Raw genomic sequence first — 18,090 nt, forward strand, 5'->3', positions numbered from 1 at the left:
CCCACAGCGTGCTTGGCATGAGGCTGTATCCATGGGGGCTGCGGTCATGTTTTCCCATTCATCCACCCAGTGTTAGTCACTCAGTCGTGTCTGACTTTGCAGCCCCATGGACTGTAGCCCGCCAGGCTCCTCCATCCATGGGATTTTCTGGATAAGAATACTGGAGCAGGTTGCCATTTCCTTATCCATTTCCTGACCCAGGGATCGAACCTAGGTCTCCTGCATTGCAGGCAGATTCTTTACCATCTGACCCACCTGGGAAGCCCATCACTCACCTAGAAGGGGCACGTTTTTCTAGCTTGGACAGACTCCCTGTTAGTGGCGGCTCTGAGTATCATTCCCCACATCTTTCCCCATGAATTCCGCCCTCCTTCCCTCCCATGTAAGACAGAGCTCAAGCTTTGACCTCCACTGGGAAGTCTTTCTTGCCCCCGGTCTCTGAGACAGAGTGACTCTAAGTTACCACTTCATCTTCTGCATGTTCTTACAATGGCAGCTCTCCCAGTGAAGTGTAATTATGTGGACAGCTGTAAAACCACATGCCTGCCACAGAAGTCTGGCCTGTATTGGTCAAGTTCAGGGTGGTTCTTCTTTAATCTAAGGATGCCTTTGAAGAATACTGGAATAACAAGTAGTAAAGTCAAACATTTAGGCGAGTACCTGCTTTGTTTTACTTCAAGGTACCAAACAATTGGCTGCATCAATCAGGCTGGGCATGCCTAGCTGAGATAACAAATTGGGGGCTTACAATAAGAAAGTTCTATTTCTTATTCACGCCGCATGTTCCTCATGGAACCCAGATGGATGGAGCAGTCACTGTTTGCAGCTCTGCTTACCACTGTGGTGGAGGAAAAAAAACTCTCGACAGTCTGGTACCAATAATGAATTGTTTCTTCCTGGAATCAGCTTTGGAAGTGACATAATCTCTGCTCCAACTTACTGGCCAGAATTAGTGTCACGGTCCCACCCAACCTCAAAAAGGACAAAAAGTATAAGCCTACCATGTTCCTGGAGGGCAGGAGAGCATGGAAACGTTTGGCAAACAGCACTGATGATTCCCAGAGTTGATGCTTTCCATAAAATTGACTGACTTTCTTATTTCTTAAATAGCCTTTTCTACCAGTTGTTTTGGCATTCAGAAAAATGCATTATCAACAGCAAGACCTGGCAATAACAACTACAGCTAAAACCCAAAGTACAGGTCTTATTGGAAAATTTTCAGTCACATCTCTGCTCATAAATAAGGATTTTTTGGGAGTATGTATCTATTTTATTTTATAGTTCAGATTATATTGTAGAAAATAGCAGAATGTAGTGGCCCAAGTTCAGTTTTTGATGAGATTCTTAGTGTCTTAGTTACACAAATAAATTGCCTAACCCATCCAATAGATCAAATGAGATAGATAGTGGATATGAAAACCTTCTGTAGATTGTAAAATGCTGAAATGTAAATTCTGTTTAAAAACATATTGTTGTTAGCCCAATGGACTAGCCATCCCAAAGACCTTTATGTTCTATTAATAAGATCTTTTCCTGCCACAGGTATTTTTTTCATTTCTTTTCTGTTGATTTTCATGGGCTTTTAAAATAAACTCTTAATAAGAACAGAACCACAGAAAACATTCTTTCAGTATGAATCAGCTATATATTCAAAACAAAACTTGAAAAACTCAGTTTTTCCAGGAACAAATTGCCCTGGGAATGACACCACTGAATTAGATGTTAAGGAATTTAAAAATGAATTGCAGATGAAGTCTATACAAGTTTCTCCTAAATACATGTAAAGTCTACTTTCCCTCTGTAGCATATATTTTAAAAAGCCAGCCCCCTTCTGTATACACTGGTGGAAGATATACACATCCTTAACATTTTCCCCCAAATCTTTAACACTTAAAAAAACAATAATTAAGAGATGAATTTCACATTAAAAAGAAATTTTAATTTCTCCCTTTAATTTTAATAAGTGCTCCCTTAGTGCATTTATATCACAGAAACAACATGTTAGAGTTCAGAAATGTCAGTTCTATAAATTGAAATATATACGCAATGCCACCTTTTGTCTCTTTTCTTTGCCTCTATTTTAAACCTTTTTAAATGAATATCCTTCACTGTGTTTACAGCATAGACTCCTTTATCCTACAGTTTGTGGACAGTTATAGATCTGTCTACTGATAGATCCTATCAGTTTTGTTTGTCTTGAATTCTGTGATGACACAGAACTTGTGTCTCCAGAATTTGTGACTATAATCATGTGTAAATCCTATTGAAATGAAAAATTATGTCTAATCTCCAATGAAAGATCTTAAGTGTGAAAGTGTGAATAAATCTCAGATCAAATGTCAAACGTTTAGATGTGAAAGGGTTTCTCCAAGAACACAGCAAAGTCAATATCCTACTCTTAATTTTTACATTAAAAAAAAATCTGCTCAGAGGATTCTTTTCCAAACCAGACTTGATTTAACTACATCCTAAACATGGTTCCAGGCAAGAATACTGGAGTGGGTTGCCATTTCCTTCTCCAAAACGTGGTTCAAATTCTAATAGTTCCACTAGCTTTAGAAAAATCTAGAAAGATAGACAATAGTATTTCCAAAGTGTACTTGTAGTTCTTTGAGTGATGGATGAGATAAGTATTAAAAGTGTATCCTTTTCCTTGGCAAGATGGAGGGGATGACTTGGCTACTAGCATCATGCACTTTTTGGATCAGCATCTAGTCTTTCCATTGCTTGAATTTCTCTCTGTAAAGGAGATTAAATAATGAAAAAGAATTGTCACAAGGTAAATAGGATCTTCTTAGTGATACCAATGTGGTAGGCTTTGCTATGGAAGTATAAAAATACTTGATTTCGAGGATATTCCTCATGCACTGGGAGGAAAAAAGAACCACTATCGTTGCACAACTGAAACAGCTTCAGGTAGAAACTGAACCAGCTGTGAAGATGTTAGAAGATCTAGAAACTCCGGGGCAAATGCAGTCAGCCCGGGACAGTCAGATGCTGTTTCACGACTTGGCAGACAAGCGTGGTATTAGGCAAGAATATTTAGATACACTTTGCGTGCTAAGTCACTTCAGTCGTGTCTGACTCTTTGTGACCCTATGGACTGTAGCCCACCAGGCTCCTCTGTCCATGGGATTTCCCAGGCAAGAATACTAGAGTGGGTTGCCATGCCCTTCTCCAGGGGATCTTCTTGACCCAGGGATTGAACCCGGGCCTCCTGCATTGCAGGGAGATTCTTTACCATCAGAGCCACTAGGGAAGGTTTACAGGCATGCAAAATGCCAATATGAATGCAGAATTACTCTGAAGCAGCAGAATATCTTTCCTTTTTTAGAGTGTTGGTTCCAGCAGTGGATAGAAATGCTTTGAATTCAGAACTTATGGTTGCAGGAGGAAGGGAGAAAGGATGTGAGGAAGGGGTAGTCAGGGAGTTTGGGATGGACGTGTACACTCTGCTGTATTTAAAATGGATAACAAACGAGGACCGACTGTATAGCAAGGGAATTCTGCTCAATGCTATGTGGCAGCCTGGATGGGAGGGAGTTTGGGAGAGAATGGATACATATATATGTATGACCGAGTTCTATTTCTGCTTTATTGACTATGCCAAAGCTTTTGTCTGTGTGGATCACAATAAACTGTGGAAAATTCTGAAAGAGATGGGAATACCAGACCACCTGACCTGCCTCTTGAGAAACCTGTATGCAGGTCAGGAAGCAACAGTTAAACTGGACATGGAACAACAGACTGGTTCCAAATAGGAAAAGGAGTACGTCAAGGCTGTATATTGTCACCCTGCTTATTTAACTTCTATGCAGAGTACATCATGAGAAACGCTGGGCTGGAAGAAGCACAAGCTGCAATCAAGATTGCCAGGAGAAATATCAATAACCTCAGATATGCAGATGACACCACCCTTATGGCAGAAAGTGAAGAGGAACTAAAAAGCCTCTTGATGAAAGTGAAAGAGGAGAGTGGAAAAGTTGCCTTAAAGCTCAACATTCAGAAAACGAAGATAATGGCATCTGGTCCCATAACTTCATTGGAAATAGATGGGGAAACAGTGGAAACAGTGTCAGACTTTATTTTTTGGGGCTCCAAAATCACTGCAGATGGTGATTGCAGCCATGAAATTAAAAGACGCTTACCTCCTTGGAAGGAAAGTTATGACCAACCTAGATAGCATATTGAAAAGCAGAGACATTACTTTGCCAACAAAGGTCCGTCTAGTCAAGGCTATGGTTTTTCCAGTGGTCATGTATGGATGTGAGAGTTGGACTGTGAAGAAAGCTGAGCGCTGAAGAATTGATGCTTTTGAACTGTGGTGTTGGAGAAGACTCTTTCGAGTCCCTTGGACTGCAAGGAGATCCAATCGGTCCATTCTAAAGGAGATCAGCCCTGGGTGTTCTTTGGAAGGACTGATGCTAAAGCTGAAACTCCAGTACTTTGGCCACCTCATGCGAAGAGTTGACTCATTGGAAAAGACTCTGATGCTGGGAGGGATTGGGGGCAGGAGGAGAAGGGGACGACAGAGGATGAGATGGCTGGATGGCATCACCAACTCGATAGATGTGAGTTTGAGTGAATTCCGGTAGTTGGTGATGGACAGGGAGGCCTGGAGTGCTGCAATTCACGGGGTCGCAAAGAGTCGGACACGACTGAGGGACTGAACTGAACTGAACTGAACTGAGTGCCTTTCCTATTCATCTGAAACTATCACAACATTGCCTGTTAATCTGCTATACTCCAATAGAAAATAAAAAGTTTTTAAAAAAGAAATTCTTTGAGTTCACTCTAGGAAACACTGACTTCTGAAATCTTAACACAGAATTGGGATGCATCCATGGAAGACCTTACGGAGCTCAAAGGGACCATAGATAATAATTCCCTGCGTTCTCCACTTCAGTCTTTCAGCCACGAACATGGTTCATTCATTGGTCTCTGTTTTCTTCCATCACCCCAAAGGGTGCCGTGACATTATTGATCCCCTCCTTTACCAGCCACAGTTGCTGTTGTTTAGTTGCTCAGTTGGGTCTGACTCTTTGTGACCCCATGGACTGCAAAATGCCAGGCTTCCCTGTCCTTCACTGTCTCCTGGAGTTTGTTCAGATTCACGTCCATTGAGTCGATGATGTCATCCAACCATCTCATCCTCTGTCGTCCCCTTCTCCTGCCTTCAGTCTTTCCCAGCATCAAGGTCTTTTCTAATGAGTTAGCTCTTCGTATCAGATGGTCAAAGTATTGGAGCTTCAAATTCCGGAGAATTTGAATAAAATTGGCTGGATTTCATTAAAGAAAATTCACCCCTGAACTCAAATCTCTGATCTGACAGTTTGACCATCCTAGCAACCCAATCCTTCTGATTTTCCTGAGACATTCTTTTTTTATAGGTTAGTTTTTAAAATTTTATTTATTTACTTTTGGCTGTGCTGAGTCTTCGTTGCTGGGAGGGCTTTCTCTGGTTGTGGTTAGTGGGGGTTACTCTCTAGTTGTGGTGCACAAGTTTGTCAATGCAATAGCTTATCTTGTTGTGGAACACAGGCTCCAGAGTGCGAGGGCTTCCGTAGTCGCAGCAGGTGAACTCAGGAGTTGCGGCTCCCAGGCTCTAGAGCACAGGCTCAATAGTTGTGTCTCACGGGCTTAGTTGCTCTGAGGCTTGTGGGATCTTCCAGGATCAGGGCTCAAACCTGTATCTCCTGCATTGGCAGATGGGTTCTTTAACTCTGAACCACCAGGGAAGCCTCCTGAGATATTCTTGAAGACAGTCCCTGAAAGGCCCTAATAATGTTTTAAGTAAAGGTGCATGTTTATGCCTTGGAAGTTCTTTGAATAAATAAGTTCTGATATATGTTAAAATGTAAACTTAATTATAACTAATCTATCTTTGAAGATAGATAGGCAAACAAGATCTCCCACTGGAGGCCAGCAGTTTGAAAGTGGTCTGAGCCATTTTGTTGCTGTTCAGTCACTAGGTCATGTCTGACTAGAACATTTTAAACAACTCCAAGAGAAAGTCTTTCTTTATCCAGATGTCAAGCATGACTTCTTAGAAGTTAAGGATATTCACTCCCATTCATTGTTAATTGAGAAGCATTCCTTCATATGCAAAATACAGAGGCTTTTGTATCAAGGAAGCAGAAAAAGATTTTCTAGTTTATTTCTCATGAATCATGCACTTTTGAAATAGATGATTAGGCTTATTCTGAGGAAGAGGCTACAGAACGATCTTGTTTACCATCTGAGTTTGAAGGAAAAAAGAGACTTTCATTCTGCCATAAGTTGAGTAAGGCTTCATATAAGACAGTCCTGTTGGCCCCATGCCTTCAGAGAGTTTCTGGGAAAAGGTAGATGTAGAACTGATTGTGGAAGGAGGAAAAGAAGGCTGGGAAGTCATGAATCTGGCCAATATGAAGTAGATATAATCCCAAGAAAAGGGAGCATTTGTTTAAAAGAAGAAAGAATAATGGCTATAGCGAATGAGGAAACTTCATCATCGTGGTGGTGCTTGGGCTCCAGAGTACGTGGGCTCAGTAGTTGCAGCTCGCAGACTTAGTTGCTGAGCAGCATGTGGGAGCTTATTCCAGACCTGACCACAGGCTAAAATAAGGCATAAGACCTTCTTAAAGAGCCAGCTTAAAACTAAATATTAAAAAAAAACTAAGATCATGGCATCCGGCCCCATTACTGCATGGCAAATGGAAGGGGAAAAGGTGGAAATAGTGACAGATTTCCTCTTCTTGGGCTCCAAAATCACTGTTGATGGTGACTGCAGCCATGAAATTACAAGATAATTACTTCTTGGCAGGAAAGCAATGACAAAACTAGATGGTGTGTTGAAATGCAGAGACATTACTCTGCCAACAAAGGTCTGTATAGTCAGGGCTATAGTCTTCCCAGTGGTCACATACTGTTGTGAGAGCTGGACCATAAAGAAGGCAGAATGCCAAAGAATTGATGCCTTTGAACTGTGGTGCTGGAGAAGACTCCTGAAAGTCCCTTGGTCAGCAAGGAGATCAAGCCAGTCAATCTGAAGGGAGATCAACCCTGAATATTCACTAGGAGGACTGATGTTGAAGCTGAAGCGCCAGGATTTTGGTCCTCTGATGCAAACAGACAACTTATTGGAAAAGTCCTGATGCTGGGAAAGATCAAGGGCATAAGGAGAAGAGGGCATCAGAGGATGAGATGGCTGAATGACATCACCAATGCAATGAAGATGAACTTGGGAAAAGTCTGGGAGATAGTGAGGGACAGGGAGGCCTGCTGTGCTCCATCCAGTCCATGGCGTTGCAGAGTTGGATACAACTGGGTGACTGAACAACAACAAGAACTTTTAAGCTTATGAGGAGTTCATGAAATTTAATGTGGAGGAAAACAAATCTCTGATGCTCTGGATCAGGAAAAAAAAATCATCAAGATGAAAGATATCAATTTTACCTGGGAAGATATTTCATTAGCTCCATGCTCTACTGAGCATATCAGCCATGCTCCACCAGGAAGGTGTTTTATAATGAAGTTTTTCACTGATACACTTTCTTTTGGTAAATAAATAAAATCACAAGATGATCTAAAATATTTAAGAGAATAGACAGCTTTCACATTCAGTAAGTGAGTTTATTTGTTTATGGGTTTCGTCGATGGCTCAGCAGATAAAGAATCCCCCCGTAATGCAGGAGACACAGGAGATGTGGGTTTGGTCCCTGGGTCAGGAATATCCCCTGGAGGAGGAAATGAAAACCCACTCCAGTATTCTTGCTTGGGAAATCCCATGGACAGAGAAGCCTGGTGGACCATAGTCCATGGAGTTGAAAAGAGTCGGACACGACTTAGCACACACACACATATTTTATTTATTTGGCTGCGACAGGTCTTAGTTGCGGCACACAGGACATTTGTTGTGTCATGCAGGACCTTTCACAGTGCCTCACGGACTCCCTAGTTGTGGTGCCTGGGCTCTGGAGTGCACAGGCTCAGTAGCTGCAGCTCTCTGGCTTAGTTGCTCCTTGGCATGTAGGGATCTTAGTTCCCCCACCAAGGATGGAAACTGTCTCCCATCCCCTGCATTGCAAGGCAGATTCTTAACCACTGGACCACCAGGGAAGTCTCAGTAAGTGTGTTTAGATCTTCAAATACTACTTATTGAATTGATTAACTGACTGCAACATGCTAATCATGGGCTTTCCAGGTCGTGCTAGTGGTAAAGAATCCGCCTGCCAATGCAGGAGACACAAGAGATGTGGGTTCAATCCCCGATCCAGGAAGATCCCCTGGAGGAGGAAATGGCAACCCACTCCAGTATTCTTGCCTGGGAAATCCCATGGACAGAGGAGCCTGGCAGGCTACAGCCCATGGGGCCACAAAGAGTTGGACATGACTGAGCAACTAAGAACACAGGCTATTCATTAATAGTTTTATCTGTTCTTTTAAGTGGTTCCTCATGGATCCCAACTCAGAAGATGATTGGGGTGTTTAGCGTTATGTGAATTGCTACATAAACTCAAAAGAATTGATATTTTCATAAAGATATTCTATAATTTTCATAAAATTATATTTTCCTGGATTCATCTTTCTGGAGTTGGTCACTCATGGTGCATGTTATTGCTCCCTAGCTGCCCAGAGCATAATTCCCTGCCCACGGGTGTCTCACTGAGGAAGCAGACATATGCAGTCAAGTCTGTACCACATGACCACGCCAAACACAGCTGAAGGGACCAGCGGTGAGTACCGGGCCCAAGGGCAGCCAATCCACAGGGTGATTATAAATTAACAGGTGGGCCAATGCAAAAGAGCGCCCAATCAGAGACACTGGCGAGCAGCTGAACCAATCAGAGTCTCTCTCAGGAATCTGAATTATGCCATACAGGGGAGAAAGTGAGTCGGCTGGATAAGTAAACATACCACAAACGGAAATAGTGAGGCAAGTGTCAAAGTGTTAGGAGAGGGGTGGTTGTGGGAATGGGGAGAAAGCAGGGTCCCCTCAACACCTGACAGTGTTCCATCTCTGTGAACCTGGCTGAGGGACTGTAGAGGGTTCCCAGACAGGGTTTTCTATCTTTCCTGAAAGGTGTAACCTTACAATTCCATTCCTCAGACAGCCCGAAGGAGACACTTTGCAGCCTTACAACCCCCCAAATCTAATACACACATGGTCCAAATTTTGATAAAATGAGGATAAGCCTCAGAGGCAATTTGGTACAAAGAGGTTCAATTTTACCTTTACTAATTTAGGGGAAACATCTTGGGAAACAGCATTAGCCATTCTATATGTCTTTAATGGGTTTACTGAAATTTGTCAGCTGACTCAAACACCTCTCACCTTTGAAACGAAACAAAACAAAATTATGTTGAAGGTGCTGTTGTCATCATTTTGGGGATAAAAACTAGGAGGATGGGTGACAATGCTGAAATCCTTTATGAGCATCAACTCGGGTGGCTCTTACCTTGCTGTTACTGGTTCATCAAAGCAGGTCACTGACCTCAGTCATGTCTATGCCATACTTGTTGTCATGGGAGTTCTTAAGCTGTGGGAGGAACCTGCCGGATTGCAAGCCCATGAAATGTACCATTGTGGAGATCCTGAGGGTTCTGCTATGACATTTATTGCAAATTCTGAGTCAATCATATTTAGGGACCCCTTTTAAAAAAATGGCTAAAGGAGTTATCCAATAGTAAGTTGCTACTGCCATCTGTACTTTGTCAAATCTGTACTTTGTCACATTAGCATGACTCAGTTCATCAAACTGAGGTCTTTTGATCTTATTAGTAAGAGGCACCAATTTGTCCTAGCATTGCTGGGGAAGAGAATCTTTCAGTTACATGAGTGAAGAAAGAGACACGCAGTCACGGTAGGGTGGCCAGAAAGATTGTAATTATGCTTGAAGGGCAGTGTCCTGATGAAGGGCCCCAGATGGATGGAGAGGACCAGGAGGCAGGGAAGGAAGGATGCTTCGTTGGCAGATAGGCTTCCCACTTGCCCATGAGGACGACATTGGGAGGATCTTCTGGGTTTTCACGACTCATGTTTTCTGTGGACTTTATAATTGTGCATCTTGCTGGGGGCTTCCATTAGCCCGTGGAATGAGATATTTCTGTGTGGCATCAACAATCTGCAATGGAAGAAATGCCATTAACAGCTTTCTCAGCCAACATAGGGGATGATACTCTGCAAAACTATGCCCGAAATATTGTCATTTCACCATCATTTAATCCTTTGTTAATTAAACAAAAAAGAAAAAAATGTTGAGTCTACCCACATCATTTTTTCTCTTAGCCATTAGTAAGAATCTGTTTGCAAAATTACTGGAAGTTGAAAGTAACCCAAGAAGTTCTTGGCGGGGAGAGTGAAGATTTTCTCATGGTGTAAATACCCTCAGGAGGCTTAATTACAGCAAATGATATAGCTATGTCCTGGCCTGTGTGTCATTCCAGGAAAAGGCAACGTCAGATAACAGACCAAAGGGATTAACCTAGTCACAATTGCCTAGTTCAGTTCACTGAACAAGCAGTCCGGGCATGGCTTTCTGTCTTGGATCTTAGTGACTTCTGACCCCATAATACAAATGTGTCCCAAAGTGGTATTTTTGGCTGTTTGGCTTTGTTTGTCTTCAAGCCATCATGGCACCAATGTAGATTCCCTCTGGTTCTACTCAGCAGTGTCCCTGTTTTTGCAGGTATAAAATGGGTGCACTCATATGGGTGTCCTGATGATGCTAACAGACCCAGCCCAGTTCTTGGGGCGGCCCAGACAGTGACTCAGAGAGGCAGCCAGCATGGTCCAGGAGATGCATTTAGACCACTGATGCTAAAAACAGTTCCTACACTCATGCATATTTCTAACCTCCCTCCCCCTTGTCCCCAAGGCGAAAAGCGGTGAGCTTGCTCCTCTTCACTCTCCACAGGAACCCTTCAAGCTGCCTTTTCTTTCAGGGATATTCACCTGCATCAGAGTTTATTGTCAATGGCAGTGGCAGTGGGGGGGTTGGGAATGGTTTGGGAAGAAGCAAAAGGCACGATTTAGCTTCATTGCACTGCCCTGGTATGGATTCGGTCTGGATGGCTCAGCCTCCGCATGTCTGGAGGAATGACCCTGCCCTATCTGTCCTCTCCTGGGTCAGGAAAGCCACTGGAGAGGAAGCCTGACAGCTCGCCTGAGGAAGGTGGGCTTCTTCTGTCCCTCCTTGGAGAATGCAGATGAGCACATTTACCTGCAGCTGAGTGGGGGCTACCATACGCAGTTAATGCTACATCCTCCTCAGTGCCATCACTGTCTCGGGCTGAAAGCCAAAGGAGGGAAGGTCTGGGTTAGTGTCAGAGGTTCACCTGGAAACAGCACCTGAGGAGGGTGGGGCTCGGTGGCTTGCAAAGAGGCTCCTTCCTTTAAAAATAAATTCTCCACTGAGGCTTTTTTTTTTAATTTGTGATTTAAAAAAGAGCATTGTTAAAGCTTCGGAGGAAGGTTGCATACAGATCACAATTGTGTACGCAGGAGAAGTACCTCTGTGCTTAGTAATTGAAGGGGCTGAAGCCTCATCATCACTTTCTATGCTGAGCAAAAGCTGGTATTTGCAGTAAGGAAAATAATCTGAAGGGCTTGGGTTGGCAAGAACGCTTTTCTCCTGTTTTCCATCATTTGCTATTCATTGACTCGTTTTTTACATTGCATAGCCTCGTTTCTGTCTTAATACCTTCCAAAAAATCATACTAGATTTGTCTGTAGATATTTAAACAATGGATAGAAAAAATGCCCACAATAATGTGATTCTTTAAAATGCACATGGGTCTTGGTTTTAGCGAACTTGATAAAACAATATTCTAAGTAATCTAAAACAGATAAAGTAGGCACTACTAGAACAAAAGCTTTCCTTTCATAAAAAAAGGTTCATGGCTGATATTCTAGATTTTTATTGCTTTTTTTTGCCACATCCCGAGGCATGTGTGATCTTAGTTCCCTGACCAGGGATTGAACCCCCACTATCTTCAGTGGAAGCGTGGAGTCTTAACCACTGGACCACCAGGAAGTCCCCTGATATTCTAGGTTTAGGATCTTTGCAAATCATGTCACACTAAAAATTCTCAGTGAAAAGAGCAATTGATTTAAAAAATTCAGTTGATGCAGTTTTTCAGGAACATGTTTATATCTCAGGGCACAGACTATTTATACCCATTTGCTTGGTGTTTTGTAGTAATATGCCTGATTGGATTTTTATTCTTCATCTAGATGTTTTTATATCTTTGAACTAAGTCCATACATCACTTTAGAGAGAATCTTTAAAGACTAATCTTTTGAAAGACTTCCAGGGAAATGAAAGCCTTAATCCCCTTTGCTGATTTATTTCAGTGTACCAACTCTTTGCATTTAATGTGACTGCTTCGCGCTTCCATTTGGGTCTATTTCTACCCTTCATCTTTAGCTGGAGACAGAAAACAGGACAACAGCCTCTTGGGGAGAAGTCGTCATATGTGTGAAATTCCTTGCTAATCCCCTCTTGTCTTACTCTTCTTTTAACTGATTAATTCTGGTCTCAGAACCCAGTGGTAAATCAAATAATTATGTGACTATAATCACAGCTATAAATCAGAAGAGTCACATGACAAATGCATGCCTCACAGACTGGAACAAAATGTGTTTTGGTACAGAATTTAGAGAGAAGTAAATGTTGGCGAGAAAGGCATCTAAAGCTTAAGAACTACCATCTCACTTTCATCTTCTTAACCTTGCCACGTAGGTCTAATGTTATAACCCCTTCATCATCTTTGAGGTTTTCCACCAAACCTCTCCAGATCCCCACACTTGTCCTCAGTGGATCCCAGAGCTGGAATGGGTATTCTTGTCAGGGACTGACCGATGCTGAGAAAAAGGCCTGACTGTTCTTGCTGACCACACATCTGTCTACACAGCACTGCGATTGTTTCTTGAGCAGACAAAAACAAACACAGCTGTGAGTTGCTTTCCCACTGCCAGCTCTTGACCTACAGCAACACTTAGAATTTTTTACATTATTGTTATTACACTGCACTGCTCTCGTTCTTATCTATTTTGCATCTCTTTGTTTTTTTCCAAGCTAGGTGTCATTTTGTACATTCCTGAGTTTGAATCATTCTTCTAATTTTTGACATCTAATTTTTCCAGGTAACCTCCATCCTGATTCCCTTCTCTAAGCTTAAGTTTCTGGTTATTCTGCCCAGTTTTGGATAGCAATCTACATGTTCTTTTCTACGCCACTGATGTTTCTTCCCACAAAATATCAAATTGCATTGACAATGACTATCTCTGGCAGAAATGGATTTTCTACCAATGCTCTAATATAAAGATAGTTACAAGGAAACATTGCGCTTTTGAAAGCTCTTGTTTTTCCATAGGACATTTCTTAGAACACTTTAAATACCTGCCTAATCTTTGGGGGGTATGGAAAATTGATCATTACAAGTCCCAGTGTGTTTTGGGTATTATGAAACACTAAGAACTCTCTCTCTGATTTTGTTTCCTAGAGACATATGATGGAGAAGGCAATGGCACCCCACTCCAGTACTCTTGCCTGGAAAATCCCATGGATGGAGGAACCTGGTAGGCTGCAGTCCATGGGGTCGCAAAGAGTCGGATATGACTGAGCGACTTCACTTTCACTTTTCAGTTTCATGCATTGGAGAAGGAAATGGCAACCCACTCCAGTGTTCTTGCCTGGAGAATCCCAGGGACGAGGGAGCCTGGTGGGCTGCTGTCTATGGGGTCGCACAGAGTCGGACACGACTGAAGCGACTTAGCAGCAGCAGCAGAGACATATGACAGCAAACAAAGCAGACAGAAGTTTTATCTTATTTTTTGGTGAGAACTATGAGAAGTCATTTCAAGAAAGACTGACTGCAATTCTGCCATGAACCTCACATCATCAAAAGCAATGAAAAACTCATATAGAAAGGATGTGTAGTCTCAATTTCCGATTCATGGTCAACTGAACTGAACAGAATTAATGGATGCAGCTATCTGAACAGGAATTAATTTGAATGTGTAATTAGCCATAGATTACAGCTCAAAAAGTGTATGACTTAACAGGAAAGCTTCTATTAATTTTTTTGAGCCTGGTGAACATAATGTATGCTATGCAATATGTAAAATAACATCATCTTTGCACATTAGAAATACATTGTGAGAAATCAGATGCCTATTAAGACACAGAAATGGATATAAAACTGTGATATTGGGTTATGAATAATGGGCCAGATGTTTCAGAAAGGAATTAATGAGTTTTGATGTATTTCTAGATCACTGATATTAGCCATTTATTCCCCCAGGTTATTGAAGTCCAAGTAACCTTGTTATCATGGATAATACATTTTATTCTTTAACAATGTATAGTCAGGTGACTTGGTCTTACATAAGGATTCAAATCTGACCCAGAAATTATTATGAAAATATCACATAAGCAAGTTCTTTATTTCTATTAATGATTACACATCTGAGCCTCTGCTCAGAATTCTCACTTAATGGTGCTTCCTGTCACTTTTTGTAAACCTTGAAGGCTCTCAGGAAGTGAATGGTTTGCAAAGTAGACATCCAGAAGTTATCGGGCTTTGTGACTCTAATGAGATGATGAGTCGTAAGAATCAGTCTACTATGATGTTTGGGGAAGTTAGTTTTGAGACTTAAATTTTAAAACTGTCAGTCACTGCTGCCAGGGGTGACTTCTGCACTTGATGGCCAAAGCATCTGGACTTAGCACGCTATGTCATGCAAGGGCACAACCAAAGCCTAATTTGGGGCTGGTAAACTCATTTTATAGTGGGTGCCTTTCTTTATCCAGTAAGAATACTCAGAGCTACACCCTCTTTATTTAGGACCCCTGAGTCATTTCTATCTTGGCCTCTCCTCATGAATCTCTGTATTCTGGATGAACTGATTTTTCAGAACAGTTTAACGTTGACTCTGTCTGCCTCTCTAGGCTTGAGCTATTTAGTCACCTCCCTAGGTCTTCCCTGGTGGTCCAGTCAGTAAAGAGTCTGCCTGCAATGCGGAAGACCTGGGTTCAATCCCTGAGTTGGGAAAATCCCATGGAGGAGGAAATGGCAACCCACTCCAATACTCTTGCCTGCAGAAACCCATGGACAGAGGAGCCTGGTGGGCTACAGTCCATGGGGTCGCAAAGAGTCAGACACGACTGTGCGACTAACACTAGATCCTGACCATTCCCTTTTTGTTCCTTCCTGCTGTATCCTCTGGCCCTGTTTTTCCTCTTGCTTTGCTCACAGGAGAGCCTCCCCCAGTTCCCCAGAGAGTACCTCTTGAGAGCTCCTGGTTCTCTGCTCTGAAGCTGCGTTCGTAAGTCGGGAGGGGGCAGGCATTGCCTGGCAGGGGGCGATCCTGCTGACACGATCGGTAGAGAATGCACAGCTCCGGGACAATGTACAGCAGCAAGAAAACCCACGCGTTGGTGACCAGCGCGATGCAGATGACGGGGTCGTCCCACTGGGGCTGCCGCTGGAGCTGTGTGTTGCCCCTCATGAGCATGGAGATCCACACCACCCAGATGATGATGGAGACGAGCACGGTGACAAAGATGAACCTGCCATGCTGCTTCCAGTTCTCACAAGGGCCGCAGAAGGTGGTCTTGGAGACAAAGAACGTGAGGGCCATCAGGAAGAGGACGTAGACCAGGAGGACCACGAAGTCCACGTTGAGCTGATAGGGTGTCATGTGCACAAACATGCCACCCCTGGTCATGATGAGAGTCACGTACTCAATGGCGATGATGGTCTGCAACAGGCTGACACCAATAGCAATGCACAGAATTGTCGTCCAAGAGAAGGAGACTCGACCCCGGACCAGCTTCACCAGGTTGGAGGCGTGAGCCAAGAGGCACGAGAAGCAGAGAGCAAAGAGGACCCCAAAGAGAAAGTAGCGGATGGGGGCAGTCTGCTGATTCAGCTGGATGATGAAGGCAAAAGCAAGGCCAAAGAGCCCCAGCACACCCAGGAGGAAGAGGAACTGGGTGGGGAGGACATTCCAGTGGGCGCAGTCTTGGACCCTTCTCATGAGGAAGAGAAACGCCAGGAGCAGCATGACTGTAACCACTATGCCAACTGCTGCCAGGGACTCCAGAACAATGCCCCATGCTCCCCCAGTGTCACAGAGGAAGTAATAGTCCCCCGTGGACTCCTTGCAGTCCTCATACATGGTGACTTGTTGGTAGGTCACTAGAATGATCTTCTTTTCCCCTGCAAAAAAAACCAAGATGAAACAAACACGACTTTACCTTTACCCACAGGAACGTCTGTTGGGTAGTCCTGGACAGGACACTATAATATCTCTGATTCCCAGATGAAGATGCCTGGACACATTGAATGAAATAGCTCAGAACTATCCACCCCTCAAAACTATCCTAGCTCTGTCCTGCTAGGAAAGGAGAACCATCTTCACTTGAGGACTCTGGATCATTCATGGATTTCATGTCATAATTTCCACCAAGGCTTTTTGAAGCCTAAGGCAGAATTTTTTTCATAAAGATGGGCTGTGTGACAACGTGTGTATGATTGCTGGACTCCAGTTATAGCAGGCTCCAGAACAAGGGTTGTCAACATTAATGGACCATTTGATCATTTAAGACATGAAGTGCTCCTCAAAGGAGACAGGCTCTTCCCAGTCATTTTAATGACTGTTCCTTCTTTTAATTCAAGTCAATCCAACACATTATGCTTAAATATCCGCTGTTCATTTGTCAAAGAATTTTACAAAGTGGTCTCTGCCCTCAATTTTTTTGGAGTGTAGCACCAAACTCTGTCTTGAGTAGGGTTGTCTAGAAAAAAAATCACACATATTCATTTGGAAACAAGTACCTAGCAGCTGAATACCCCTAGTTCCACTCCTCTTTGGTTATTCCCAAGCCAGCTGGCTTGAGTGACCCAGGCTGACAGCTGAGGGCATGGTCCCTTCATTCCCACTTACCTCCTCTGTGTCCACGCTGGAGGCTGAGGCTGTAGTGGCTGCGAGGTTGTAACTGCCAATGAGTAAGAAAGAGACAACCTCAGCGTCTTTAATCTCTCCCCAAATGGGCGGAAGGATGGAGGCACCCACTGGGGTTCCTACAGCGCCTATAAAAAGAACCGGAAGGTCAGAAAGACACACCTATTCAAGTTTCCCAGCAGCCTGTCTACAGAGATTTCTTTGGTGAGAACAACTGTTTTTCATTTTACTGCTAACCAGAGGCACCTTGACCTTAGGGAGGTCCTGAAGGGGGTGTGGCTTTAGGAAAGACTGCCTCTTCCCCACAGGTGCAGATGTGATGGGGGGCTGCAAAGGCCTTCCCTTGGCCACATGAGGACACGTTGTTCTTCTTCTGACCTACTCCCTACAAAGAGCTTCTCAAGTGGCTCGGTGGGCTTCTCAAGTGGCTCAGTGGTAAGGAATCTGCCTGCAATGCAGGAGACTCGGGTACTATCCCTGGATCAGGAAGATCCCCTGGAAAAGGAAATGGCAACCCACTCCAGTGTTCTTGCCTGGAAAATTCCATGGACAGAGGAGACTGGCAGGATACAGTTCATGAGGTTGCAAGAGTTGGACATGACTTAGTGACTAAACTACCACCACTCCCTACAAAGTCATCTCCAGAGTATTTCCCACATCTTTATTTTGATCTTAAGATCCAAAGGAGCATCCTTTCCAAAGGAATCAAAGGTTGGCTGAGCCATAAAGGATTAGAAGGATCATGCACATTAAAAGGTCCACTGGTTGCCATCTCTGTGACTTCAGGGAAATATGACTTTTCTACTCTGCCACTTTCCTCTCCTTTGGAGGTCCTTCCTCAAGCTTTGGCTGCGCATAAGGTGGGGGCTCTACCTGGACCAGCTCTTCCAGGATTGCCAAGGCCTTTGGTATAACTTCCCTCTCTCCTTGCTCCCCTCACCCTTATCAGAATGCACTCTTATTGGATCTCATTCCATTGAGGCTTTCCCAGGGCCCAAGACAGAAGAATGTGCAATTAACAGTTCCAGCTCATATTGGTATAACATATTCTTTTTCTCTTGTGGTGATGTATAACACAGCACACAGGACAGGGTCCAGGCTATCTGACCACAGGCCACCCCTAATCCCCCCTTCAA

The 18,090-nt window shown here is 43.4% G+C and overlaps 1 protein-coding gene and 1 pseudogene across 2 annotated transcripts; one reads left to right on the forward strand and one right to left on the reverse strand.

Annotated features, from left to right (window-relative positions):
* Window positions 1–2,621: 2,621 nt before the first annotated feature.
* On the forward strand, window positions 2,622–8,706 carry LOC123333367 (annotated as a pseudogene).
* A 1,066-nt stretch (window positions 8,707–9,772) lies between these two features.
* On the reverse strand, window positions 9,773–17,136 carry GPRC5D (G protein-coupled receptor class C group 5 member D). 2 transcript variants are annotated; one of them, XM_044941180.2, is made up of 4 exons: window positions 16,937–17,136; window positions 15,274–16,209; window positions 11,205–11,273; window positions 9,773–10,106 (listed from the first exon to the last, which is right to left on the reverse strand). In XM_044941180.2, the coding sequence occupies exons 2-4, from the start codon at window positions 16,166–16,168 to the stop codon at window positions 10,099–10,101; spliced, it is 972 nt and encodes a 323-aa protein (XP_044797115.2). In that variant the 5' UTR covers window positions 16,169–16,209; window positions 16,937–17,136; the 3' UTR covers window positions 9,773–10,098. The 2 variants fall into 2 exon arrangements, with proteins under 2 accessions (XP_044797115.2, XP_006075731.3); XM_006075669.4 differs by lacking the exon at window positions 11,205–11,273 and having other exon boundaries at window positions 9,846–10,106; window positions 16,937–17,127.
* Between the last annotated feature and the right edge of the window lie 954 nt (window positions 17,137–18,090).

Source organism: Bubalus bubalis, chromosome 4 (assembly GCF_019923935.1).
Source record: "Bubalus bubalis isolate 160015118507 breed Murrah chromosome 4, NDDB_SH_1, whole genome shotgun sequence".
NCBI lineage: Eukaryota > Metazoa > Chordata > Mammalia > Artiodactyla > Bovidae > Bubalus > Bubalus bubalis.